Here is a 25,865-nt window from a genome sequence, read left to right as displayed (position 1 = left end):
GTCGAAGGGAAAAGGTTGATATCTCGACCAATTCAATAGGATCGGGGAGAGGAAGTGAGGAGAACGACGAGGCAGGGGGAAGGCAGGTCGGGTCTTCCTGGCTTCAACGAGCGCTCTTTCTTGCCTTTTCAAAGATCTTTCTTACGACTGAAAACCTTCCAGGTAGACTTGAAAACTTCATAACTTTAGGCGAGAGGTATATACTCTATCAGTTCCCTTCGTTCCCTTCGTTCGCTTTCAGTACAGAGCAAACAGGTTGTTGACGCGTCGGGCGCTCATTTAGTCGCGTTCTTTCCCTGCAGCTTGTTCTACGAAACGAGTTCTATGTCCCTGAAACTTCTCCAGAACCTACCTGAATGTAAGGAGACACAACTCGTTTTCAAAAATCTTCAGAAAAGGTCATGGTTGGGGAGAGAAAAATGCCTCAAGGCGGAACAGCCCCAACGGAGGCAAACGAACCCTGTCTTCCTTCCTTCCAGTGTTCTCCCTGCAAATTTCCGAGCAGTCTTGACTCTCCTCCTATGGACAACGAAGAACCCTGCAAATTCACCGTATCGCTTCTCTGAGAAAAAGGCGAGGAAAAAGGGCTGTTTTAGGGGCCTGGAGAGAGAGACTCCGCTTTTCACTTGATTCATCAAGGATCTTCCTTCCTTCGTTTTCCCTCCAAACTACTTCCTCCTCCCTCCTGCTCCTCTTCTTCCTCCCTTTCTTCCCTTCTTCTTTCTACGTCTCTTCAGGAGGCGGGTGCTCGTCTTTGTCGTCGTTCTCGTCGTCCAAACGGTCTCTTTGCCCTTCTACCACAAGCAGGAACGCAACAGCTCTCCCCTTCTTTGCTCCTCCCTCTCCCTCTCCTCCTTTCTTTCCCGAACAACACCACCACCCCTCTCTCCCTCTCCTCCTCCCTTCCTCCCTCTCTTCACCCTAGGATCCTCCCACCTCCTACCTCCTCTTCCCTCTCAGCAGCTATGGAACAGTAATCTCACCCCGAACCCTAATATAGCAACCTCGATTCGCTCTCAAAGCAGCAACAGCCCCCTTTGAACCACCTTCCTCCCACCTCCTTCCTCCTCCTCCTTCCCTCGCCCTTCCCTTCAACACCTAAAACACCCACTTTCATCAACCATGCCTTGTCTCCTCTTTCGATCTTCCTCCTCCTCCTCCGACTCTGGAACGACGTTGTCGCGTACTCCTTCCGTCCTGGACCTTCCGTTCCTCTCTCCTCCCAAGAGAGTCCGCTTCCCTTGTCCCTTCGCTTCCCCAGAACTGTTTGCAGTGAGTTCCATCCGTTTCGTCGATTTTCCCGACGGCCTGGCTCGTTCTCTCCAGTCTCCCTCCTTCGCTTTTCGAACGATGAACTGACCTCCTCCCTCTTTTCCTTCTTCGCCTTTGATTCCATCTCTTTTTCCCCTCGACCAGTCAACCCACACGACCTACTCGCAAGCAGAATACGACCGAACCCCCATTGAACCTCCCTCCGAAGAAGAACGATCTTGCACGCTCCCTGGACGAGGAGAGAGATGCTTCGACTCTGATGGAGAGGAGCGAAGCTGTCAGGACGAGGACGATGGAACGGAAGGAGCAGGAGCAGGAAGAGACGACGGAGAGGAGGTCTTTTGGGAGGACGGCCAGGAGGACGAGGGATCAGACGCGGTAGAGGATAGGGAGAGTGGTGGAAGGAACATGTTTAGGTGCTGGACCTTGGATGCCGAAGACGACGAAGAGGAGGGAGGAGAGGTCGAAGAAGAAGGAGAGACGAGCGACGATCATCGAGAAGGTTCGTTCTTTTCTCTATCTACCATACCGGCTGCTCCTCGTTCCTCCTCCGAACGCACCCGGAACGAGCTTGGACCTTCAGGATCTGACGACTCGAACTCCTTGCACGTTCTTGCAGCTCCGTCAACTCTCCTCCTTCGCCACTCAGCCTCTCCCTCCTCGTCGAAACGTCAACCTCCCACGCCTGGCCCTACCCGACGACCCTCCTCGTCCTGCTCCCCTACCGCCGCTCGTCGACTTCAATGGCTCCAAACCCAAACGGAATCCCTTCCCACAGCTCTTCGAGATCGACTCCTCCTGCTCGCATCCTCGACTTCAAGCTCACCACCTCCTTCCTCCTCCGTCCTTGGCTCTCCGGCCTCACCCATGTCCTTGGCCTCGATGTCCTCTTCTTCTCCTCCCAACCACTTCTCCATCTTCTCCTTCGCTGCCAGATCGCCACCGGACTCGGAAATCGAAGACGGAGGAGACGACGACGCGGAGGAAAGGACGATCCACTCTTCAACTCCTCGACCCGCCTCTTCCTTCCCCGTCTCGCTCCTCACCGACTCTCGTCGTTCGTTCCAGCCCTCAACGGTCTCGGACGACTCGGAATACTTCCCAACCTCCTCCTCCTTCCCCATCGCTATCTCTACGACCTCCACTCCTCCTTACCATCGACCTCGCCATTCCCTACATCGCGAGGACTCGGAATGTTCCAGCACGGGAAGTCGAACGACGGATGAGATCGAGGGGTTCTTCTACTCTCCTGATTGCTCGTCAGCGAGCTCGGCCAGCGACTGGGGAATGGACGAAGGATTTTCAACGGCCGATACAAGTCTCGTCGCCTCGGACGACGGAGGAGCCGTCGCGGAGTGGGAAGGGCTGGGGAAGGAGTTGGGAGAGATTGCTGGAGGTTTCAGAGTCAGTCGATGGGCGTCGGGAGGGCAGGATAGGAGTGTTGGGTCGAGCTAGTGCGGTGATGGAGTAGCGCTTTCTTAGATGGGTCTTCAGTTTCTCGGACTTGCCTAGAGTTTCGTGTCGCGTCGTTCTTCTTTCGTGCTCCTCTTCCCTTTCCTACACCCCTACCTTACCCACCTTCGATCTTTGCTCTACTTCTTTTCATAGCGTTCTCTTCTCGTTTCAGCCTTTTCTTGCCCTTAACTATCTCACCCTCCACCTTCGTTCACTCTGCATTACGCTCCTCTGCCCTCCTGCTCTTACGATCCCCTCCTCCCCCTTATCGTAGCATATCTTTCCCCCTTCCCTCCCTTCACGCCATCTTGCACCCCTTCCTACCACACTTTAGCATATCCCCCCCACACACTCACGACTCGTTTATCGCTCGCTCAGCTTTTTCTCCCTAGCTCTCTCCCTCCCACGCCGCCTCTCCCTCCCTCCCTCCCTCCCTCCCTCCGACTCTCTCCTCTGCACTCTTGCCTTTCTCCCTCTCGCTTACTTTCCCGGTTGTTGCTTACCTTAACGACGAGTTCCTGATTCTTTTCATTTATAACGACCTATCAGGTCTTCTCCTCTGGCAAGCTTCGAGAGCAAGAAACGGTCGTGTGCTTCGACGAAGACAGCGGAAGGCTCGACGACTCGACGACTCGATTCCAGTCTCGTCTACGAGAACCTGCTCTTCTTCAGCAGCCTCACTGCAATCATGGTCGACTTCAAAACCTTCAAAACCGACGGGAAAATCAACCCCTGGCGGAGCACGTGGAGACACCCCTCGTTGAGCTTCTTTCCTTCTCTTCTCCTCCAACCACACCACCGTCCCAAGACCAACCTATCCTTCCTCCCTTTCCACGATGCTTCTCCTCTCGCTCCTCCTCCTCGCACCCCTCTCCTACATTCTCTACCTCCTCCTCAACCTCCTCCACTCGATCCTCATCCCCAAACCTCTCCCTTTCATCCCTCGTCTCGGACGCACTCAATGGTTCTTCGGAGACGTACGACCTTTGTTCAAGTCCTTCGAGGAAACAGGACAGTTTCACAGTTACTTTGAGAAGGCTTCGATCAAGTTGGGACCCATCTATCAGTTCTTCTGGCCGTTGAGTTTGGGGAAACCGACGTTGGTCGTTTCTGATCCGGAAGCTGTCGAGAAGAGTTCGTTCTGGCTTTTTTTCTAGAATCGGTGGATGTGTATACTCGTAGGCTGACTCTTCGATGGCTTCGGTTGGTGTGGAGCAGTCCTTAAAGACACAGCGAGCTTCGACAGGGCTCCTGCGACGCTCGAAGTCTTTGCCACCGTTGCGCGTTGGTCCTCTCTTGCTCCCAGCCACTTTTTGCTCTCCTACAGCTCGAAGTAGAGCTGATTCGAATAATCCTCTTCCCTCTTCGCTGTTCAAGCCTTCGGAGCTCTCTCTCTTCCAGCCGGTGAGCTCGTTCCTCTTCAACGTCGCGGCGACTCATCCCCTGACGATTCTGCGTTCTCTCTCGCCTCTAAACTCGACCAGGGAAGATGTGGAGACACCATCGAATCCTCTTCGGTCCCGCAATGTCGTATAACGTACGTCTCGTATTATCCTCGAGTCCAGACGCTCAAGATTTCTGTTCGAGGGGCGTTTTCCCTTCGCGTCGCACTCTCGAGCTGAAGCCTTCCTCTTCGTCCCACCCTTCAGAACCTTCGTCGAGTCACCCCCAACATGGTCTTGCACATTCGCACTCTCCTTCTTTTATGGGAAACCAAACGATCTATCGTCTCTTCGACCTCAATCTCGACTTCAACGTCTCCTCCTCTCAAATCCGACTGCTTCGAGGTCAACCAGGATCTCGCCTTCACCGCTCAGGACATCATCAGCGATCTGGCATTCGGAGAGAGCTACCATTCCCTTCGAGGGACCCTCGAGGAGGTCAAGCTCATTGGTAGGAAGGACGACGGAGGGTTTCCGAACAGGATGAGCGAGCTTGCCGTCGCGTCGAAACGCTACTTTGAGGTTCGTTGCTCAGCTTGCTTTCTCCATTTCACAATCTGAAGCTGATCTTGATGAACGTTGTTCGTTTTTTGATAGGCGATACCAGCAGAAGACATCTCCGCTTCCATCAGTTGGATCCTCAAGAAGGCGTTCTCTCCTTCGCTTCGAGCTGCTGAACGAACGATTCGATCCTTCATCGACGCGAAGATTGTGGACGGGAGGAAGAGGATTCGAGGTGGAGACGCTGGGTTATCCTTACTTGATGTGGTGCTGGAGAAAGAGTTGAAGGAGGAATCGGAGGGACGAGGGCTGCTCAAGCTGGAAGAGGTGAGAGACGAGTTGCTCACGTTTTTGGTTGCGTGAGTTCTACTTTACATCCTCTTCTTCATCCTTCTGTGTACTGATATTATTCTGGGTCTGACTCCATCAGTGGAGAGGAGACGACTGCTGCGACGATGGCTTGGGTGAGTTGCAACGCGGTTTGAACGTCGACGCGTCGAGTTTGGTTGACTTTTAATTCTCTCCTTCCGCCAGATGCTTCGATACCTCGCTCAACATCCGGAAGTACAGCACAAGCTACGAACCGAGCTTCTGCGCTCTCTTCCTGATCTATCTGAGCGTGAGATCTCGTTCGAGGACATGCACGAGACTTCCACACCTTGTGAGTTCAATCCTTTCGGCCCCGTCACTCTCGTTCGAGCTGACTCAAGACTCTCCTCTCTCCCCAGACCTCGACGCAGTACTCCACGAGTGTCTCCGAGTCGGAAAGACGGTATGCGCTGTTTATCGGCAGAGTGAGTTGTCTTTGACCAGTCGCGTCGCGTCGAGAACGACAACGAGCTGATCTTGTTCGCTTTTGCTCTTCTCTTCAGCTCTCAAAGAAGTCGAGATCTGCGGACACGTCGTTCCAAAAGGTCACGACATCCTGTGTTTGATCGGCAGGGTTGGGATGTCGACGGAGGGTGGCGAGAAGGGAGTTGGATCGGGTGCTTGGGAGAGGGAGGGAGTGAACGAGTTCAGGTGGGTCTCTCAGCAGTTTCCTCGTTCAGCGATGAACCAAAGCTGGCTCCTCTTCCCTTTGTGCAGACCTGAGCGATGGCTAGATAGCGATGGGAACTTCAACCCAAAGGTGAGCACGCTTTCCCCGCTTTCTCGACGATGAAGAGACCGACGCGTCGTGCTCGTTCCTTTTTGTCTTCCAGGCTGGTCCAAGTGCTCCCTTCGCCACAGGACAGAGAGGATGCTACGGTATACGCCTCGCTGTAAGTCTAGCTTTCTTCTTCTGCTAATCTTTCTCCTCCGAACGAGGGCTAACCTCGTTTCCGTTCCGCGTCCGGCTCTTCACACAGATCTTGGAATTGAAGCTCTTCCTCGCTCTCTTGAACCAGACCTTCTTCCTCGAGCAAGTCCCAGACGAGCTGGCGGACGTTGAGGAGATCAAAGTCAACGAGACGATCACCAGGAGGCCGAGGGAGACGTGGATGAGGGTAAGGAGGTGGGAGGACGTTCAGTGATTGATTGATGAGCCTTTACTTCTGGTAGTAGACCTTCGCAGACCTAGTGACGCTGTCGAGTCACCAGTTCCTTCCTTCTACGCAACCACTTTTGAAAAGAGTCAGCCTATCGCATCAATACTACCTCGACTTCGAAACCTCTTCCCTCTGCCTGTTCACCTCCCAACCAGCATGTCCTCCTCCTCTCCCTCTTCTTCCTCCTCCAACCCCTCCACCGCTCCAACGCACCACGACCTCCCAGACTCCATCCCTTGTTTCTCATGCTTGACCTGCTCTACCAAGATCGTTCGTCCCCCCCCTAACGCCCTCCCAATTCTATCGAGCTTTAATTCGGTGAAAGCTCACCTCCCTCCCTCCGTTTCCTTTCGTTTCCGTTCCACGCAGACGCCAACAGACGAACTAGTCAGTAAAGCCTTCAGTGGAAGGGAAGGTCGAGCTTTGTACGTACATTACAATACACCCACTCCCACTCCCTTCTACTTCCTTCGCGTCGTCTGGTGGAGAATAGAGAGCTCACGGAACGCTTCCCGATGAAACTCAACTCAACCCAGCCTCGTAAACACCTGCATCAACGTTCTCCCGCCTTCGAAATCCGAAGAGAGGGTGTTGATGACGGGGAGACATACGGTTTCGGATGTTTATTGTAGAGGGTGTGGCGGGAGGGTGAGTGAGTTCTTTCTTTCTGGGTTTGGAGGGAGGAGGAGAGGAGAGAAGAGAGGCTGATTGGTTTGGTTTGGGATGAATTTCAGATCGGTTGGAAGTATGAGAAGGCTGAGGAGGTGGGACAGAGGTGAGTGGAGTTGGGAGCTGGATTGGGTGTGGGAGAGGAGGGCGCATATAGCTGGGAGGAGAGCGAGTCGAGAGTTGATCTCCTTTCCTTTCGTTCGGGTTCGGTTTTGGAAAGGTACAAAGAGGGTTCGTCTCTTTCGTTCGTTCTTGTGAAGGAAGACAGAGAGCTGCTGCTGATAATCTCGATTTTGACTTGATACGGGGATATGTGTGTCGTAGGGAAGTACATCATCGAGAGAGAACGAGTCGTCAAGGAGAACGGGTGGGAGTTGGAGTTGAAGTGAGGGTCTCTTTCTCTTTCTCTTTCCTTGTATACTTTCTCTTCATTTCTTAATGAAACCTTTACGACCCACCTTCTCTACTCTACGCACGCGTCTTTTGTTGTTTTTTCGATTCCATGGCTTGTTGTTTTTATCCCTTTCGTTGCTCAACCTCTTGCCCTCGAACTTCCGCCTCTTCTCTTCCCTCCAACCCATCACCTCCCCTCCTCCCTTCCTTCCTTCCTCCGTCCTCCTCCGCAACGACATGTTCTCCCCCTCCTCCTCCTCCACTACCCGCCTCGCCTCCCTAGTAACGCGGTCCTTCTCGACTTCCTCCTCCCTCGGCATGGCTGCTCCTTCAACAGGCTCGACGACGACGACGAGCGGACCGGTTGATATGGGGAGGATCGCTGCTCATTTGAAGGAGCAGTTGAACAAGGGGAAGATCGTCGAGAAGGAGGTTAGTACGCGTGTATAGTTTTTTTTTTTTCAGGGGGAGGGTGGGTGGGTGGGTGAGGGAGGAGGGAGAGGGGAGAGGGGAGAGGGAGGGAGGGACGGAGGGAGGGAGGGAAGGAAGGAAAAGAGGTTGTGGAGCGAAGAGAAGAGGAAGAAACGCCGTTCAGAGAAGGGGTTTGGAACATGGACAGAAGGTGGAGAGCTGTAAAGACGTCTCTCCTTATATAGGTCCATGCGAAAAATCTGCATTCGCTAGATGGAGGGAGGGAGGAGAGCAGGGCAGGAAGTCAAAGGAGGAAGGACGTTGAGCTCGTTCTTTTCCTTCCTTCTCCCCTCCTCCTCTCCGTCGTCCTTCCTTCCTTCGCCAATCTCGCTCGCTTCTCTCTCCAATTTCTACAAGAGTGCTTCAACTGACCTCCCTTTGTATACATACAACAATCGTTTGTTTCCTCGCTAGTACTACCCTCTCATCTCCCCCGGCATCGCTCCCAGCCTTCCTCCTCCTCGAGCGATCCGAACGGTCGGGATCCAACGCTCAGAGACAAAGATCATGCCTCCGAAGTTGACCGTCATGGGGTACCCTGATATCGTGAGTGATCCATTAAAACGTTCTGTTTTAGATATTTTTGGTTATCTTTCCAGTTGACGGCCGACGATGAGAGAAACGAACAGAGAGCTCACCCTTCTTCTCCTTCCTCTTGTTCTTCCAAACGACCCCTTCCTCGTTCTACAGCTCTCGACCCTCCCCCTCACCCCTCTCGCTCACTCCCTCCTCTCCACTCTCCCCTCCAACGCTCACCTCCCCGACTCGCCTTACTACACCCCTCCAACCATCGCCACCCACCTCCCTTCGCTCCCCTCCTCGCCCTCTAACACGCAACCCAAATACTCTGCGTCCAAACGCAAAGCGACCGACGCTCCTTACAAACCAGGAAAGAACAAGATCCTCTCTCGAACGCTCGTTCTCGGTCGAGACGGCGAAATCGTGGATATCAGCCAGAGGGGACGGTTCTTGAAGCCGACGAGGGAGGAGATCAAGAGGAGGAGTTTGGAACTCGTGAGGGAGGTGAAAGGGTTGGTGCAGAAGAAAGGGTTGGATAGGAAGGGGAACGGAGAGTTTGAGTGGTTGACAGAGGAGGAGGAAGCCGTCAGGAGGGCGAGGGAGATGGAGGGGATTTTTTAGAGAGGGGAGGGAGTGCGTGAATGGGATGTTTGGAGTAGCGAGAGAGCAGGTTGGAAAGAGAGAAGCGAAAGGACGCGACAAGAGCTTGTTGGACGTGGAACCTGAGCTCATCAAAAGGTTCCCTAGAGCTGCGAGAGAGCGAGAGCAAGGAGAACTAGACGCGTCGGACGACCTGCTGTTCTCAACGTCGACTTCTTCTCGTACTCTACAGACCTCACGTCTGCGCTGCCAGCGGTTCGTCCCACTCTCCTCCTCCGCCGCCACAAACAAGATCGCATCCTCTCTGAGTCTCAGCGAACTCGTCGACGTAAGACGATCGTTGCATTTTTCCCTCCCCCTTCCGTATCCAATCAACCCAACCGCATCTATAACAACCCCAAATCCAATCTATTCCCAACGACCCTTCCTCTCTCTACCGCCCAAAACCCAAATCCAACTCTCTACTCTAACTCCTCCGTCCTCGACCCACGCTTCCTCCTCCAAACCTCCAGTCCTTCCTCAAACAGCTCCATCGTCGTCCCAGCTGAGGAAACGAGGATCATGGTCACGCCTAAAGCGTATCGTAAGCGTATAGAGAAGAGGAACAGCAGGTCAGATTTTGTGGGAGGGAAAGAAGGGAGGGAGGGAAAGAGGGACGTCGACGGACCTAAGGATTCAACCTCTTTGTTCCTGGATTCGTCGTCGTAGAAGAGCTGAAAACACCGACGAGGAGGGAGGGAGAGAAAGAAGAGAGGAGAGGAAAAGGGGTGGGTGGTTAGACGAGAGAGAGAGAGAGAGGAGTGGGAAGAGGACGGGAGGACGGGAGGAGGGAGGAGGGGAGGAGAGGAGACGGGAACGAACCATCTCCTCGTACGGAATCCCCGTCTTCTTGTGCAGTTTCTTGAAATGAGTGAGTTTGGAACCGGGGTAGATTTCCTTCCTGATAATACATACAAAAGAAGGAATCAAGAGCAATCAGTTGGAGTTGGGTGGGACGGGGAAGTCGAGAACGAAACGAAAACGAACCCATCAAAGAACGTATTCGCCTTCCTCGGTTCCTCCCTCGGAGCTCCCACCGGAGGAGGAACGAGCAGGAGACCTAGTACTTCTTGAGCACTACGCCCAAAAACCCACGAAGCGTGATGAGCCTCGAGCTCGAACAACGACGCGGCGCGGCGGGAGGGAGGGAGGGAGGGGTGCCTCACAAATCAGGCGCCGACGTCCTGGAAGCAGCAGCGATGTAGGCTCCCTCCTTCCTGATCCGATGCAAGATCTCGGGGACGTCAGGGTAGAATTGGATGGGATCGCCACGTCTGGGAATGACGAGAACGAGAACGGAACGAGACAGCGGGAAACGGAGGTTGGTTGAGTTTCAGCCCACCGACCCGACCGACCCACCCTTCCTTCGTCTTTTTGCCGTACCTTGGAACAACTTTATTAAGCTCCTGACCGTTCCGTTTGAAAGGTGGGGAGACGTGGGTGTCGATCCCTACAAGAGAAAACCCAAAAGAGAAACGCCGTAAGCGAAGCGAAGCGAAGAAACAAAGAACGAGAGGAGGAGGAAGAGGAGAACGAACAGAGGTCCCATAACTGTAAGGAGGAGAGGGAGAAAGGGTCAGAGAGAGTGTGTTACGGAGGGAGAAGGAGGAGGGGAGCTTACGGTGTAATCGAGATCGAAAGCGACGAGTTTCGGGAAGGCTGGTGGCATTCGGTGAGGGTTCGAGGGAAGGAAGGGGGAGGCAGAGCGAAGGTGAGCTCGACGCTGAGGAGAGACGTTTCTTTCATGACGTCGTTTCGACGAGGTTTTCAGGTGAAAGTTTGCTTTTTTCAGCTCAGATAGCAGGGAGAGCTTCCGAGTGAAGAATAGAGAGACGCAGAGAGTAGCAGTAAAGCATAACACCAAGAGAAAACGAGAAAAAACGAGCGACAGCGACCTCAATCCCGTTTCCCCTTCCTCCTTCCTTTTCCTTCAATTTCGAGAGAGAGTTTTTTTGTACGAGCGATGATTGGGAGGGGAACCGAACGCATCTAGTCTGTAACGATCAAACCCAAACAACATCAACATGGTCAGTTCAACTCCCAGCTCCTACCCCAAACACCCAAAACCAAACGAAACGCTCCCCAACTCACTCAGCTCATCCAACTTGTTCTCCCCCTCCTTCTTCTCGTCCACCTCGAAGCTCTCCACAAGATCAGGCACGTCGTCGTCGTCCTCGTCGTTCTCCCCCTCGAGAGCGGCCTTCTCGGCTCCACCACCCACCCGCTGCTGGTTCGACGAGATCTGCTGGTACGACTCGGCGAGCTTTCGGAGCGAGGCGAGCGAGTCGGGTCCGAGCTGGTTGAGGATTCCAGGGACGAGTTCGGTGAGCTCCTTGACCTGACCGGTTCCGTAGATGGCCATGGTGTTGGAGGGGAGGGCGGCGTGGACTGGTGAGTTGAGGGGAGGGGAGGGAGGAGAGGAAGGAGCGGGAAGAGGAGGGAGGTAGAGTAAAGGGAGAAGGGTTAGTGTTGAGTTTCGGAGAGAGAGGAAGAAGGGGAGGATAAAGAAGGCAGCGTAGAAGATGAAGACCCAGTCGCGGTAGTAGGGAGGGAACGAGTCGAAGGGAAAGTCGAGGGAAAGAAACCGAAGCACGCGCGGACGACGAGCTTCGCCCTTTCCTGCAAAAGATCTCGAGCGAGTCCCTACTCCTCTACCCAAACCCAATCACAAACAGAAACTGTCCCACTCACCCTTAGGAGCGGAGAAGTGCAAAACGTTTCCGTCGTCCCTGAACATGTTGACCTCCTCGACGCCGGCGATGGGAGCGACGTTGAGCTTCTTGAGAGCCGCCTGAAGCTTCTTGTCGTCCGCCTGGGTGGAAGCGACAGACTTCTTGATCACCTTACGACGGGGAGTTCCCTTTCCTCCTACGATGGGTGCAAAAAGAAGCGATGCGAGAGCGTCGGGGGCGAGGCGAGGCGAGGAGGATTGGAGAGGAGGGAGAAGAGAGGAAGGAGGAGGAAGGAGAAGGAGTCAGTGAGCTGGTGGTGGTGCGAGGGTCGTTGGGAGATTGGTGGTGGTGATATATATGTATGAAGCTCGAGAGCCGAAAGCTCAAGAGGTCCTTGTTGTCGTTCTCGTCGAACGAGCAACGAAGGACGTGAAGGAAAGGATGAAAGGAAGGAGAGGGAAGGAAACGAAACGCTACGAACCGATTCGAACGGACTGCTGGAGCTTGAGGAGTTTGGCCTGATCCATGTTGGAGAGATTAAAGAGAAGGGAAGAGAAACTGTACAGAAGAAGAAAATCAAGTCAGCAAGATAGAACGACGTGACAGAGGAAGAAGGTGCGAATGGGAAAGATGAGATGGAAGCTCGCGGACGGAGGGAGCTGAACGATGAGAGTTCAAACGCCCTCTACTCGCTGCCCAGGAGGGAGGGAGGGAACACTCGAGCTACTGCTGCAGAGGTAGAGCTCAATGAACTAGGTTCGTTCAAGGAGGGAGATGGCCGAAGGGGAGAAGGAAGGAAGGGAGGAGAAGGTGAGGTCGAAGCGGGAGAGGAAACGAAGACACTGGTCTCGTTCCCTTCCTCCTCCTCGACTATGGCACCGAAATCCATGCCAACCGAAGCTGCTTCGTCTCGTGTAGGTCGTAGAGCTCAAAAGAGTGAACTCACGGGGTTGGAAGGGAGGGGAGGGGAGTGTGGTTGAGGTTGAACTCTGGGAGAGCGAGAACGACTTTTCGCTCAAGTTAGGGGCTGCGGGTTCGGACAAGATTCTTGGTGTGATTCAGATCTAGGGCTGGGGTTTGAAGAGAGTAGGAAGTGTCGAGAGACGAGGAGAGAAGAAGGGAGGGTGGGAAGTAAAAAAAAAACTGGTGCGAGGAAGAAGGGGAGGAAGAGGAGAACGAGGCGGTCGCGTGCAGACGTTTCGCTCGTTCTGGCCTTCCTTGTATTCGAGGAATGCAAAAGTCGAGCGAGGGGATTGAGAAGTGGTAAGTGTTGTGTTTGGGATCCGAGAAGTTTTGCTTCTTGAGGTCCTCACTCCGTGAAGGCGTGAGGAACGAACGAAGCCGACGCGACAACAACTCGAAGACGCGTTTCTCTCCTTCGTAAGGCTGCGCTCTGCTCTGAATCTCGAGAGGGGATATCGTCATAGAAGAACTTACACCAGAAGCGTCGAGACTTGTAGAGCTGACAGCCTGGGCGAGTGCAGACGTTGAACAATCGAGCTCAATCGCCCGTCGCCCGGGACGGCCTCGTAGGTTTCTCGTTCGAGATCCGAACGTCTCGAAAGATGGCGGACGAGCGGATTCCGTAGAGAACACTCCCCTGGACTGCCAAAAGTAGAGCCGAGTAGATTTTCTCGCCGTTCAGCGTTTGTAATCAGAAGCTGCCTTCCATGATTTCGAGTTGACCTTCAACCACCTCCTTCCCTCCCTCCCCTCCCTTCTCCTCCCAGCCATGTCTCCCATCGCCACCTCCCCCACCGCCTCCTCCTCTCGCCTTCCAGCACCCACTGACGACGACGTCCCTATGGATGAAGAAGAGGCCTACGTCCCTTACGTGCCCCTCCAGCAACGACGAGAAGCTCGGTTCAAAACGCTCGCCTCCTCCTCTGGCAACACCAAAGAGAAGCAGCAGTTCGAGGACATCCAAGATCTCGAGAAGGAGCGAGAGGACGAGCTGAACAAGAAGAGGGAGAAGCAGAGGAGGGAGAGAACGTTGCTGGATGGAGCGGCCGAGGTGAAGAGGAGGAAGATGGAGGAGGATGCGTTGAAGAGCGTGTTGCAACTCAGGATGGAGGAGGAGGAGAAGCTGTTGAAGGAACTGGCGGGTCAGCAGAGGAAGCTGGTCAGTGATGCGGAGTTGGCGACGGGAGTGGAGTATAGGGATTCGTTGCCGGCTACGTGAGTGGGCTTTGGAATCGATCGAAATCGAGGGGTGGTGGAGAGAGAGGAAGGAGGGAGGAGGAGAGAGAGAGAGAGCTGACCTTCTTCTTCTTCTTCTTCCGTTTCCCTCAGATGGACAGCCCCTCGGTACATCCGTGAGAAGACGGACGAGGAACAGGAGAAGATTCGAGAGAAGTATCACATCTCGACAGAGGGAGAGGACGTCCCTCCTCCTTGTCCGGATTTCCAAGTGAGAGAGCTCAACTTCTCTCCTTCCCTCCTTCCCTTCGTCTCGAGACAGAGAGCTCACCATCCCTCTTGATGGTTGCTGCCTGTTTAGGACATGAAACTTCCACCTCCGATCCTCAAGTACCTCAAGGGGAAGAAGATCGTCAAGCCTTCGCCGATTCAGATTCAAGGGATCCCGACAGCGTGAGTCGAGTCTCCTTCTCGTTGTCTCCTCCCTTCATCACCTCCTTCCTTCTCCCTCTCTCGTCCCTCTCTCGTCCCCCTCTTCGCCTTCCGACACAAACCACCAACTAACCCACTCTTCTCTGTTTGGTTGTTGTTGGTCGTTCTAGCTTCTCCGGCCGAGACATGATCGGAATCGCCTTCACTGGATCAGGAAAGACGCTCGCCTTCTCCCTCCCTGCCATCATGCTCGCTCTCGAGGAGGAAGGGAAGATGCCGTTGATGAAGGGAGAGGGGCCCGTGGGGTTGATTGTCTGTCCTTCTGTACGTGTTCCAATTCCATCTTCTTCGTCCTGGCGAATTCGTCGACGAGCTCGAACCGAAACGCGCGAAGAGAGAGAAGCTCACACCCCTCCTCTTCCTCCCTTCCCTTTCCCCCTCCTCCCACCTCCTCACCACCCACTCCCCTCCCTCCCCACCCACCTTTCTCCAAACCCATATTCACCTCAACTATAGCGAGAATTAGCCCGTCAAACCTACGAAGGGATCCTCGACATGACCAAAGCTCTCGCCGAAGGAGGCTACCCTCAACTCGGAGTCCTCCTCACCATCGGAGGAATCTCGATGCAGGAACAGAACGACGTGCTCAACAAGGGTCTGCATATCGTGGTGGCTACGCCGGGAAGGGTGATTGATATGTTGACCAAGAAGAGGTTCGGGTTGGAGGGGTGCAAGTGAGTAAAAGAGCGGTTTCGGTTTAGCTTGGGTTTGGGGTTTTGTGGAATGGAGGGAGGGGAGGTAGAGCGTTGGAGGAGGAGGGGGAGGGACATAGGAGGGAAGTGAGAGGAGGAGGGATGGGATGGGATGGGGGGTTGATGAGGTTGAGACGACGCGGAACAGGTCGAGGACGCGTTCGGTTGAGCTGACTCTTTCCTCTCTTTCTTCCGTTCAGGTACCTCTGTCTCGACGAGGCCGATCGTATGATTGATATGGGGTTCGAGGAGGACGTCAGGAACATCATGAGTTTCTTCAAGGTTCGTCGGTTCTCTCTCTGTCTCGGTCTTTCCGTCGTCGTCGCGTCGGGTTCTGACACTCCCTCCGTCCCTTCCCCTTCCCTTCCCTCTCCCCATTTGCATTTCACTTTCACATTCTCGTCATCTTCCTCCCGCTCTTTCCAGGCCCAACGACAAACCCTGCTCTTCTCAGCGACCATGCCCAAAACGATCCAGAACTTCGCTCAGCAGTCCCTCATTCGTCCCGTCCTCGTCAACGTCGGTCGAGCTGGAGCTACGAATTTGGATATTATTCAGGTGGGTCGAAACTGCGTTTTCGCATCGGACGCTCATCTCGAGCTTTGTCGGAGCTGTCGACGAGACGACACTGAAACTGACGCGTCTCGGTCTTCGTTTCGTCGATTTTAGGAAGTCGAGTACGTGAAACAAGAAGCCAAGATGGTCTACTTGCTCGAATGTCTGCAGAAGACTCCTCCTCCGGTCATCGTGTTCAGTGATAACAAGAACGAGGTCGACGGTGAGCTCTCCTCCCTTCCCCTTCGCACTTTCGTTCTCGTCTCCTTCGTAGATCGCTTCGACTGACGCCTGATTCCCCTTCTTCTTCGTTCATCTCGCAGACATTCAAGAGTATCTCCTCCTCAAGGGTCTCCAAGCCGTCGCTATTCACGGATCGAAGAGTACGTCTCGTTCTCCTCGTCGTTTCTTGAGTTTGAAACGAGACGCGGTCCTGACCGACCCTCTTCCTTTCTTCTTTTCTCACCTAACAGCTCAAGAAGAGCGAGAGTACGCCATCAAAGCTTTCAAGTCCGGAGCTAAGGACGTCATGGTCGCTTCGGGAGTGGCCTCGAAAGGTCTGGATTTCAATGAGATTCAACACGTTATCGTTCGTCTCCCTTTCTTTCCTTCCCCTCCCCTTCCCTTCTCCCTTCTTTTCTCCGTCCGTTCATCTCCAAGACGCTCACCCGTTGCTGTTGTTTCGATCCGTCAGAACTACACCATGCCCAAAGAGATCGAAGACTACGTCCATCAAATCGGTCGAACGGGTCGTTCGGGGAAGACGGGTATCGCGACGACGTTCGTCAACATGAACACTCAGGAGCAGACGCTGTTGGATCTCAAGTATCTGTTGATGGAGGCTAAGCAGAGGTGCGTTCGAATCTTTTCGTTTGGATGAAAACGACGAACGACGAGCGACGAGAATGAAACTGACGCGACCCCTTTTCCTTCGATTCGACCGACAACAGAACCCCACCTTTCCTCGCCGCTCTCGAAGACCCCAACGCCGGACAGGGAGGATCTGGATGTCCCGTTTGTGGTGGTACGTCGCACCTCTCCATATCTCTCTTCGCTTCCTTCCTTTCTTCTCTCCCTCTTTCCCTCCCTCTTTCCTCTTGCTTCCTTCGTCTCCCAATCCTGACCTCTTTCCTCCCCGCTCTCCCTTCTTTCGGTTCGCAGGTCTCGGACACGGAGCCAACAACTGTCCCAAGCTCGAGGATGCTCAGAGGAGGAAGGCGGCCGAGCAGAACAGGGATCAGGGAGGAGGGTTCTGAGCGAGTTGTCGAGTCGAGTCGAGTCGAGTCGAGGAGATTCTCTGTTTGGGTTTCTTTGGCTCTGCATGTTCTTGTATCTGTATGTGTTTTCTCGTGCTTTCGTTGAAGGAGAGGAACGGAGAGGGAAGAGTAAGTTCGGAGGGAGAGGGAGAGGCGAGAGGAGGCAACGGGAGGCGACTCGACGCGCTTGGGGGGTTTTCGTCTTTTTTTTTCAGGCTGGTCCAAACCTTCCCTTCTCTATGGGACAAAGAGGCTGCTACGGGATGAAACTCGCCGTACGTCGCCGTCTCCACCCTTTTCGTTTGTCACTCCGTTCTAACCGACGCGTCGACGCTGACCTCGTTCCTTCCCCCCCCCCCCCCCCCCATCTTCGCTCCTTCTCGACAGTCCCTCGAGCTCAAGCTCTTCCTAGCTCTCCTCTCGCAAACGTTCTTCCTCGAACCCCGTCCCCGACGAGCTCGCAGATCGAGAGGAAACCAAGGTCGTCGAGGCTGGAGTTAACGAGGAAGCCGGAGGGTGGGGTTTGGGTTAGGTTTGAGGAAGGGGTGACTGAATCGAGATCGAGGAGCTTAGCTTTAACGGTGGGCTTTAGTTGGAGACAGAAACGTGAGGACTTTTTAAACGACCGACCTTTTTGTTTTCGGAACGCGTCTTTCTCCCTCGAAAGTTCACCCTCGAGGGCTCGCCTCTTCGTCAATGCCTACTCCGCCCTTTGACGTCGATCCTACGAAGAAACACCTGCGATCTTGAATCCATCATCCTCATCACAGATCGAAATCGTCGTCCTCGTCACTGATCCTCCCCTGTCTCCTCGCACTCCCTCCAGCCATCTTCCCAGCCGTTCCATGCCGAATCGTAGTCGTCGTCTTCTTGTTCCTCTGTCCTCCCCACTCCTCGTCGTCCGAATCTCCTTCGTCGCCCGAGGAGTGGTCGTTTCCTTTTGAGTGAGCGGCGAGAGGGAGATGGGAGGTGAGGATTCCTTTGGCTGAGACGAGGAGGGCTTGGATATCTAGTTGCTCGGAAGAAAGGGAGTGATAGAAGATGACGGACGGTTGGGAAAGGAAAGAAGAAGAAGAAGGGAGCCAAAAAAAAAGGTCAGCACGAAAGTATCCGAAAGAGGGAAGAAACGAACACGCGTCGAACCCTCAAAAAGAAAGGAGACGAGCAAAACGGAAAGGACGTACCTCTCTCTTCTCCCTTCCCAAGAACACCCTCGGCTCCAACGATCTGAGCGGTCACGTCTCCGTTCCTGTAGATGATGAGGGTAGGAAGGTTTCTATCGGGGTAGTTTTCGATGCATTGGCTTCCGATGATGGAGATGAATTTCGTTCGAGGGAAGCGTTGGGCGAGGGTGGAGAGGATTTTGGAGAGTCGAAGGGAGGCGGGTTGACTGTTAGAGGCAAGAAGAGTGTTCCGAAGGGGTAGGTTGGGAGGAAAAGGAGGGAAGAGAAAGGAGGAAGACGATGGTGAGATTCGCGTCTCGACTCGAATTGACGCTCCTCTTCCTGCACTCGAGCCGGCGAGCAAAAAAAAAAACTCTGCTCACCCATCCTTGTACAGGAAACAAACCACTCCAGTTCCAACCTTCTCCTTCTGCACTCCATCCTCCTTCTCTTCCCTCTCCTCGTCCTGCTCGTCCAACCCTCCCTCCTCCTGTTCCTCGCTCCCTTTGGTGACCTCTCTCTCCCAATCGTTCCTCCCGATAGGTTTCAAGCTCCCGAACCGTCCCTTCTTCTCCACCTGCCTCATCTCCTTCAAACGTTGTTGCCTGTAGGACTGGAACAGTCGCTCTTCGTCCGAGTCGGGGGTTTCTTCAGCGAGGAGAGCGAGAGTCGACGGGTTCGCCATGGTCAGAGTGGCGTTGAGGAGGTCGGCGTCCGAGGGAAGGAAGGCCGAGGGAGATCTGATGAAAGCGAGGAGGGGGAGGGAGGTTAGATGAGGCAATGGAGGGAGGAGAGAGGGACGGGGAGATGGGGAGACGAAAGGGGAGCGGGAGGAAGGTGAAGCTCAAGCTCTCGCAGAGAGCTAGGCAAGAAGAAAAGCGAACTCAAAAGTCCATTCGCGAGGGTCGCAGAAAAACCAGCGTGTATACAGAGGTACCCCTGCTTGGGCTCCTTGGTCTCCCGTACCGAGTGGAAAGAAGCGTCGAACGAGCTCGCTCTGTCGCTTCCTTCCTCCAGCTCATCGTCCTCTCGCTTCGACGACCCCAGCACCATCTTCACCGGATCTTGACGAAAACAACGGAGTCGAAGAACTTACGGAGGAGTTTTAGGAGCTGGGGGGATGATTCCTTGAGCTCGAAGGGCATCTCGGCTGAGCAAAAGCGAGAGAAAGCAAGGGAAGGAGAAAGAAGAGGTGAGCTCGGAGCGACAGCGAAGAGAGAAGCAGGAGCAGCCGCCTGCTGCTCCTCGTCGTAGGTAGATATCTACTTACAATTCCGAGTCCTCGTCTAGATTGAGGGCGACCATGTTGGTATGCTTGAGCTGAAGCGAGCGTTCGACGGTGGGAGAACGAGAGGAGGAGCGGGAGGAAGGAAAGGGAGGGTGCAGGTGGGCTGAGAGGGTGATGGACTAGCTCCTTTTGAGCTGCTGGGAGATGGAGGGAAAGAGTTGCGGGTCCTCTAGAGTTGGCCGACGAAGTTCTGGTTCAGAAGGTTGAAGTGACGAAGAAACCGAGGGAGATGGAGTTGAGACCCTGGAAAGATCGCTCAGTCAATTTCAGCCCTTCTCAGCCAGTTTTCGAGCTTGACTGAGTTTGACTGAGGGTGACTTCAAACTCGGACTGTTTCTATCTCGATCCGTGACTCTTTCCCAGTCGTTTTCAGTCGTTCTCAGCTAGCTTGCTCGTTTTCCAGAAACCATTCGAGCTAGGATATCGGATCACATCGAGGGAACAGAAGACTAGCTAGCAAGAAGACCCCTCCCTCTGTAGAAACACTTCCCACCCCAAGCTCCAAGATCGACTGCCCTACTGCGAGAGAAGCCACAAAAGCTGTAAAGTCGAAGTAAAGGAAGTCAGCGCTCAGATCTGTGAGAGCAGAGGAAAGAGAAAGGGTAGGACTCACGGGAGGGAGAGATGACGAGCTCACCAGAGATTCTACTACCAAAAGCCCGCTGAAGTGGGACCCAACGAGATCAAGCGAGGTTCTGTATCCTATATGCGAGCGAAAAAATGGAGAGATAGTAGCCAGGGCGCGAGAAGAAGGACGAAGGGAACAAGAGATGCGGCGGGGAGAAGGGAGTCCAGTGCATGGCCGGTTGAGTGAAAGCAGAGACGTCCGAGATGAAAAATATGCACGCAGAGAGCATCATTACGAGGTCAACTTCACCTCGGGTGAAGCTGGAGCTCGTAGTGGACAGTGGCGAGGCATAGCAAGTGAAGGAGGGAAGGGAAGGTCGAAGGTCGAAGAACGCAGCCCTTCGCCTTCCTCAGAGAGCTGAAGAAGGCTATGCAGAGCGCTGGAAGGTCCGAGCGAGCTGTAGAGGGACCAATTCAGCGTTGTTGATTACCAAGGGGGGTGGTAGAAGGGGAGGGGAGGGGGAAGGGAAGGGGGAGGAAGGAGGAAGGGCGAGATGGATCGATGATGAAGTGGCGAGAACGACAAGTCCTTTTTTTCGTCCTGCTAGCGAGAAGACTGTGCATCCAGCTAGATTTGAGAACGAGCTGGGAAGAGATCGTCGGCTTGAGTCGTGATTGGCTGAGGATGGATGTTGGGCGAAAACGACTGAGAATGACTGAAATTGGCTGAGGAGTCTTTACAGGGGTTGAGAGTCAACCCTTCGAAACGAAAGAAGGAAGAAGGAAGGACGAACTCTTTGAGCTCGCTTCGAGAAGTTACATGGTCCCTTCAACCCTCCACCACCCGAGAAACAACAACAAACCACGACGTCCTCCATCCCGATCTATAGATTCTCCACTGCCCTCTCGCCTTCTTTTCTCCTGGAATGCTCGCTACCAAAATCCCTGAAATCCCAGGGACTCTAGCGTCTCCTGAATCGACCGGCTGGTTGATGGACAAGGTGGCCAAGTTGTGCCATCTGTCGTCGAGCAGGTGAGAATATTTTCAATCTTCTTGGTATCTCAGCTGGGAGAGTATACTGACGAACTTGATTCTTCAGATTCCCTGGATCTCAACCCGTCAGCTTCGAGCAGGAATCGCTGTCGTTCCTCGAGCAGGAAGAGTGAGCTTCGATGTTTTCCTTCCCTCCTTCCTTCTCTTCGAGCTCACGTTCGCCTGCCATCCCCTTCTCCCGCATGCTAACTCTTCCCTCTATCGCTTCTCGACAGCTTCTGGGTGTGCGAGAAGTCCGATGGGGTCCGAGTCCTCGTTCTCATCCTTCTGAATCAGCTTCAAAAGACTCAGGACATCTTCCTCGTTCGTCCTTTCTGTCGCCTCCCCCTCCTCCCTCCCTTCCCTTTCCTCTCCTCAGCTCACGCCTTCACCCCTCTTGCCTCCTCTGCTCATTGTGTACATGCAGATCGACCGTAAAGAAGAGTTCCGTCAAGTAACAGGTCTCAAGTTCCCGAACGGCGAGAATCCAAAAGCCAACGCTCTCCTCGGAGACACCATCCTCGACGGAGAGCTCGTTTACGATATCGATCCAAAGACTGGAGAGGTGAATTCAGTTCAAGAATTTGAAGACGAGATAAGAGTCCCCATGAGCCTTTGACTGATGCTCTTCGACTCTCTCTCCCAGGAAACTCTTCGCCTCTACGCGTTCGACTGCCTCGTCTTCTCTGGAGATAACCTCTTCTCCAAACCTCTTTCAAGTAGATACGGAGTGAGTACAACCCATCCTTCCTCAACGCTCGACTCCGTCTGATCAAGACTCTCGTTTCTGCAGCGCCTGCGATCCTGGGTCGTCGAACCTTTACGCAGACTCGCTCCTTCTCCGAACCGACCGTTCGACATCGTTCTCAAAAGCATGGAACTCGCCTACGGAGTCGAGAAGGTCTTCCAGGAGGACATACCGAAACTACAGCATGGTCACGATGGGCTGATCTTCACGTGTTGTGGGAGCGGGTACACGGTGGGGACGGATCCGAAGATGTGAGTTCGAGTTCGAGTTCGAGTTCTGATCGCGTCCCCTCCCCTCCTTTTTGCCTCACCTCTCTCGCTCGTTAAGCAAGTAGCAAAAAAAGGCATCCAAGTATCCAGCTGACATTCTCATCCTCGGCTTACTTTGGTTTAACTCCCACAGTCTCAAATGGAAACCTCCGTCGGAAAACTCAATCGACTTCAAACTCACTCTCCACTTTCCTCCTCATCCTTCCTCCTCCGCCTCTCCCGACTTCACCGATATGCCCGTTTTCAAACTACACCAGTGGATGGGTCTCGAGGATTACGAGTTCTTCGATACCATGACCGTGACGGAGGAGGAGTGGGAAGAGTGAGTCCTTCTCGTTTCGTCGCGTCCACGTTGTCGTCTCTCTGCTTTCCCGTTTATTTCCTGCGTTCTTTATTCCTCTCGAACGCACTTGCTGACACACACCTCTCTCCCTTCTTGGCTTCGCAGGATGAAGCTCTCTTCGATCCAGTACGACGACGCTATCGTCGAAGTCACCTGGTCCGCCGAGCGCGACACTTGGGTCATCCTTCGAGTTCGAGACGACAAGCTGCAAGGGAACCACTTCAAAACCGTTCAAAGTATCCTGAAGAGTATAGCGGACGGCGTTGAAGCTCCTCAGGTACGTCTCTTCCTCCCCGTTTTCTCTCCTCTCCCTCTCCCTCTCCCTCTCTCGTTCCCGCCCTTCCTCTTTCCCTCCCAACTCCTCGTGGACTTCCTGTATCGAAGCTGACCCCTCCTCCTCCTCTCTTCTCCCCCGCCTGCAGCTCTTCCAATTCTCCCAACGTATCCGTTCAGCTTGGAAATCGCGTGAAGCAGCGAAGAAAAACCCACCTTCAAAACAACGCCCACCTCCCCCTTTGTCCTCTCACTCCCACTCCAACTCTCGTCCCCCACCTCCAGCACATCACTACCAGCAACAGCAGCAGCAGCCGATGGGGTACCCAGGTCCAGGAGGAGGAGGAGGAGGAGGAGGAGCGATACCGGGATTGAGGAGGTAGGCAGGCGGACGTTCGGGTCGGGTTTCGGATGGATCGTGTCGACGAGGAGGGTTGTGCTATGCTCGGGTAGGCGTGTTGTCTTGCTTTGCTTTGCTTTGTTTCGATTTGTTTTTCATGATAAATGCCCGCTCACGAATTTATCTCTTGCTCGTTCGTTGAAATCAAGAGAGAGAGAGAGAGAGAGGGAGGGGGGGGGAGACGCGTCGAGTCTCGTGCGATTCCTTGGGTCAAGCTCTCGATATCTCCTCGTGCACTTCACCATGTCGGTATAGAAAGAGGATATAGAGAAGTCATGATATAAATCGAGAAGGTTCAACTGCTCCGTGAGCGTATCCAACAAGAAGAAAAGCCTCGAACGAAATCGAAGACCACACGTGGGAGGGAGGTTCAACTAGACGAACTCGGGGATAGATGAGGTTAAAACGTAGGGAGAGAAAGGAGAAGAAAGAGGTCAAGCAGTAGTGATGAGAGGTCCATCGGCACAGACGAACCCAAGGTTGTCGAGCTCGTCTTGAGGGAGGGTAGTCGGGTCGCAAAGGACGGTGATGGATTTTTGGTTAGAGGCAACGAAGGGTCCGATATCGATGAACCTGGAGAAGCGAGAAAGAAAAAAAAAGGGGAAGGTCAGTACGGCTCTCAACAAGGAAGAAGACGAAAGAGAAGGCGGCTCGACGACGCACTTCAATCCAGAAACGGTCTTCAAGTGATCAAGCTCGAGGATGATAGCTTGAGATCCATCAGCGTCAGGGACGTAGTTCCAGCAGGGATCCGAAACGCAGGTGAAATCGGAGAGCTTGGGAGCGAAGGAATCGATGTCGCCCTGCAAGATCAAAAAAAAGAAACGCGTCAGGATTTTGGTTTCGCTCGTCGAGAAAGAAGTCGAGAACGCACCCAGAAGTTCTTGAAAGTGAGATCCGTAATTTCTGTAGACTGGTTCTTGACGTCTTTGGGGGGTCCAAATTGCTGATCGTAGTAGGACTGTGTGTAGGAGGAACGAGTCAGAGATGTTCGACGCGTCGGAACCAACGCGGAACGCGACTACTACTACTCCTCTACTATACTCCTCTGCTACTCACCTGCGTCACGAAAATTGGTTGAATGACCTCCCTCGATTCGATGTTCTCCCAGGTGATGTTTCGACCGTAACCGGCTCCTCCGACCCAAGACTTGAATCGAGCAGCGTAGGTCCTGAGAGGAAAGAAAGAGTCAGTAAAAGGCTGCAGGAGCGACGTAGTCTCGAACCAGACCAGGAGCGACGCGTTCGAGTTGGCTCGAAAACTCACGATTTCTCAATCAACACATCTCGGATGATGATGTTTGTGACAGTAGAGTTGGCTCCTCCCTTTCCGAGAGATCCGACGGAGAGACCATGAGTTCCTCGGCAGTGAGCGTTCCTGAGAACAAAAATGAGAGGAAGAGCGTCAGTCCTTAAGTGAAGACTGGAAGAAGGTTGGGTCAAGGGCGAACCTGAAAAGAAGATCGTCCGCCCCAGAAACGATAGCGACGCAATCGTCTCCTCCATAGACGACCGAGTTCTCGATGAGAGTGTGCTGTGAGAATCAGAAAAGGAGAGAGGTTTTGCTCGTCAGTCGGGTCCAAACAAGCTTTCTCTTCCTCTTGACGCTTCCTGTTTCCTATTACTCACCTGACTCTTGACGTTAAATCCATCCGTGTTGAAAGGGAAGGCGGCGGAGTTGTTGCTGACTCCGTAGATGAAAGTGCTGGAGGAAAAAGGACGCGACGGATCAGCGAAAGAGTTCGAGCAAAGGAGAAGAAGAGACGAACTTGTTCAGGTAGTTGTAGCTTCCGAGAAGAGCAATGTTCCAGGCGATCTGCTTGTGAATCTTGAGGTCGAGGAGGGACCCACGCTCGACGTCGAAGGCGAGGGTTTGCGGTCGGTTGGCAGAGAGGGAGTTGTCGGTGTAGTTCGTGCCTGAAAAAAAACGAGGGAGGTCAGCTTTGATTTCGTCTCGTCAAGACTACGTTTCACTCTCGTTTTGATGTCGCATGCGAAGGAGGGAGCCGCAAAACGAGAAGAAGAGCGACGACTCGACGCGTCGAGACGAAAAACAGAAACGGTACTGACTCTCGATCTGCCACCACTGGTCTCCGAAGCAGCTGATCCATCCCGAACCAGCGTCGTGGGAACCTCGGATGGTCACGTCCTCTCCCTGGAAAGACATGTAAGCTGATCGACAGGGAAGAAAAGAAAGACGCGTCGTTAGATTGTTGTCTCGACGGCCGAGGCGTTCAAGCACGAAGGGGACTCACCTTTTCCGTACGTAGCATACCTGTAAGTAGCGAGAGGACTAGTCAGAATGGAGTAGAAGGGTAGAAAGGGAAGGAGAGGCGACGTACGCAGTGATCTAACAAACAACAACAAGAAACTTGGGTCAGGACGCGTCGTGAGGAGTCGAAGAGAAGAGCGATTGGAGTTACTCACGTTGGCCACCTGCTGCTGGATCAGAGTTCTGTTCTCTGGGAAGTTGAGATTTCCCTCGATAGAGACCAGGACGTTCGACATGTTGGCCAGCGCGAAGGGAGACCACTGCAGAAGGAAGAAAGAAAAAGTCAGGAAACTGAAAGAGGGAAGATCGTGGAGGAGAAGGTGAACGAACGATGTTGTACGTCGTGTTTTTAGCGAAGACGATCTCTACATCTTTGTTCCCGCAGTACTCCCAAGCGGCGATCAGGTTGGGAGTGTCGTCCTGACCTTCGGTGTGAGCGACGACGCAGACTTCTTTGGTGTCTTTGGCTCCAAAGGCAGAGTAGTAGGTGGTGTAGTAGTCGTACGGAGTCTCGGTCGAGTTGGAGATGTCGTTGTTCCTCTTCTCGGCGAGAGTGAGAGCAGGACCCTTGAAAGGAGTAGCGCAAACCAGGGAGGCGGCGAGGACGAGGACGGGAAGGAGAGTCATCGAAGGAGGGAGATGGAGAAGGAGAGGATGGCCGTTAAGAGAGAGAGAAGGACGTCTTTTCTTGCTTTTTGCTGAAATATCGCCAAGAAGCTCACTGAGTCTGATGACTCTTTTAGTCCGGACCTTTGCCGTTCAGCAGATAGAGACCGCTGGCGGTCCGCGCGTCGCGCGTCTCTCCCACGGTCCG

The 25,865-nt window shown here is 53.8% G+C and overlaps 10 protein-coding genes across 10 annotated transcripts; 5 read left to right on the top strand and 5 right to left on the bottom strand.

The window, feature by feature from the left end:
- The first annotated feature begins 690 nt into the window (after positions 1-690).
- BDY24DRAFT_391671 (uncharacterized protein) lies at positions 691-3,226 on the top strand. Its single transcript, XM_076640822.1, has 2 exons — positions 691-1,272; positions 1,417-3,226. The coding sequence occupies exons 1-2, from the start codon at positions 1,123-1,125 to the stop codon at positions 2,725-2,727; spliced, it is 1,461 nt and encodes a 486-aa protein (XP_076496104.1). The 5' UTR covers positions 691-1,122; the 3' UTR covers positions 2,728-3,226.
- A 142-nt stretch (positions 3,227-3,368) lies between these two features.
- BDY24DRAFT_442053 (cytochrome P450) lies at positions 3,369-6,258 on the top strand. Its single transcript, XM_076644652.1, has 12 exons — positions 3,369-3,861; positions 3,946-4,011; positions 4,105-4,131; positions 4,212-4,264; positions 4,377-4,691; positions 4,767-5,029; positions 5,101-5,134; positions 5,205-5,331; positions 5,399-5,464; positions 5,543-5,799; positions 5,873-5,932; positions 6,020-6,258. Exons 1-12 carry the CDS (start codon positions 3,564-3,566, stop codon positions 6,182-6,184), a joined length of 1,731 nt encoding a protein of 576 aa, XP_076496103.1. The 5' UTR covers positions 3,369-3,563; the 3' UTR covers positions 6,185-6,258.
- A 319-nt stretch (positions 6,259-6,577) lies between these two features.
- Positions 6,578-7,248, top strand: BDY24DRAFT_326920 (uncharacterized protein; the record flags this gene model as incomplete). The annotated part of the gene is made up of 5 exons (XM_076637076.1): positions 6,578-6,624; positions 6,736-6,847; positions 6,934-6,974; positions 7,089-7,099; positions 7,193-7,248. Coding segments are annotated over 5 exons (267 nt in total), but the record flags the coding sequence as incomplete, so codon positions are not given.
- On the bottom strand, positions 7,212-9,147 carry BDY24DRAFT_82570 (uncharacterized protein). Its single transcript, XM_076645172.1, has 2 exons — positions 8,456-9,147; positions 7,212-7,515 (listed from the first exon to the last, which is right to left on the bottom strand). Exons 1-2 carry the CDS (start codon positions 8,981-8,983, stop codon positions 7,297-7,299), a joined length of 747 nt encoding a protein of 248 aa, XP_076496101.1. The 5' UTR covers positions 8,984-9,147; the 3' UTR covers positions 7,212-7,296.
- A 165-nt stretch (positions 9,148-9,312) lies between these two features.
- BDY24DRAFT_341332 (Mg-dependent acid phosphatase) lies at positions 9,313-10,559 on the bottom strand (the record flags this gene model as incomplete). The annotated part of the gene is made up of 8 exons (XM_076637439.1): positions 9,313-9,422; positions 9,519-9,564; positions 9,713-9,791; positions 9,878-9,967; positions 10,057-10,164; positions 10,274-10,340; positions 10,429-10,441; positions 10,512-10,559. 8 exons carry the CDS (start codon positions 10,557-10,559, stop codon positions 9,313-9,315), a joined length of 561 nt encoding a protein of 186 aa, XP_076496100.1.
- A 378-nt stretch (positions 10,560-10,937) lies between these two features.
- On the bottom strand, positions 10,938-12,089 carry BDY24DRAFT_407179 (nascent polypeptide-associated complex subunit family protein; the record flags this gene model as incomplete). The annotated part of the gene is made up of 3 exons (XM_076642743.1): positions 10,938-11,278; positions 11,582-11,758; positions 12,044-12,089. 3 exons carry the CDS (start codon positions 12,087-12,089, stop codon positions 10,938-10,940), a joined length of 564 nt encoding a protein of 187 aa, XP_076496099.1.
- A 1,277-nt stretch (positions 12,090-13,366) lies between these two features.
- BDY24DRAFT_341385 (DEAD/DEAH box helicase) lies at positions 13,367-16,696 on the top strand (the record flags this gene model as incomplete). Its single annotated transcript, XM_076637441.1, has 13 exons — positions 13,367-13,740; positions 13,855-13,972; positions 14,063-14,154; positions 14,304-14,457; positions 14,650-14,867; positions 15,086-15,167; positions 15,312-15,447; positions 15,559-15,663; positions 15,764-15,823; positions 15,914-16,029; positions 16,135-16,292; positions 16,391-16,464; positions 16,602-16,696. The coding sequence occupies 13 exons, from the start codon at positions 13,367-13,369 to the stop codon at positions 16,694-16,696; spliced, it is 1,782 nt and encodes a 593-aa protein (XP_076496098.1).
- Positions 16,697-17,061: 365 nt separating this feature from the next.
- On the bottom strand, positions 17,062-19,520 carry PLP2 (Plp2p). The gene is made up of 6 exons (XM_076640821.1): positions 19,130-19,520; positions 18,956-19,009; positions 18,243-18,599; positions 17,881-18,086; positions 17,327-17,705; positions 17,062-17,245 (listed from the first exon to the last, which is right to left on the bottom strand). The coding sequence occupies exons 1-5, from the start codon at positions 19,162-19,164 to the stop codon at positions 17,461-17,463; spliced, it is 897 nt and encodes a 298-aa protein (XP_076496097.1). The 5' UTR covers positions 19,165-19,520; the 3' UTR covers positions 17,062-17,245; positions 17,327-17,460.
- Positions 19,521-20,388: 868 nt separating this feature from the next.
- Positions 20,389-22,903, top strand: CEG1 (mRNA guanylyltransferase). The gene is made up of 9 exons (XM_076645171.1): positions 20,389-20,747; positions 20,815-20,877; positions 20,984-21,071; positions 21,175-21,312; positions 21,394-21,477; positions 21,541-21,746; positions 21,898-22,086; positions 22,213-22,384; positions 22,530-22,903. The coding sequence occupies exons 1-9, from the start codon at positions 20,641-20,643 to the stop codon at positions 22,761-22,763; spliced, it is 1,281 nt and encodes a 426-aa protein (XP_076496096.1). The 5' UTR covers positions 20,389-20,640; the 3' UTR covers positions 22,764-22,903.
- A 166-nt stretch (positions 22,904-23,069) lies between these two features.
- BDY24DRAFT_442047 (pectin lyase fold/virulence factor) lies at positions 23,070-25,707 on the bottom strand. The gene is made up of 13 exons (XM_076644651.1): positions 25,382-25,707; positions 25,207-25,311; positions 25,122-25,129; positions 25,035-25,054; positions 24,850-24,951; positions 24,549-24,696; positions 24,409-24,484; positions 24,231-24,313; positions 24,047-24,157; positions 23,840-23,951; positions 23,655-23,741; positions 23,444-23,583; positions 23,070-23,353 (listed from the first exon to the last, which is right to left on the bottom strand). The coding sequence occupies exons 1-13, from the start codon at positions 25,676-25,678 to the stop codon at positions 23,215-23,217; spliced, it is 1,428 nt and encodes a 475-aa protein (XP_076496095.1). The 5' UTR covers positions 25,679-25,707; the 3' UTR covers positions 23,070-23,214.
- Positions 25,708-25,865: the final 158 nt, after the last annotated feature.

Source organism: Mrakia frigida, assembly GCF_051309035.1.
Source record: "Mrakia frigida strain ATCC 22029 unplaced genomic scaffold BDY24scaffold_18, whole genome shotgun sequence".
Classification (NCBI taxonomy): Eukaryota; Fungi; Basidiomycota; class Tremellomycetes; order Cystofilobasidiales; family Mrakiaceae; genus Mrakia; species Mrakia frigida.
This window is presented reverse-complemented; position numbering and strand designations above follow the sequence as displayed.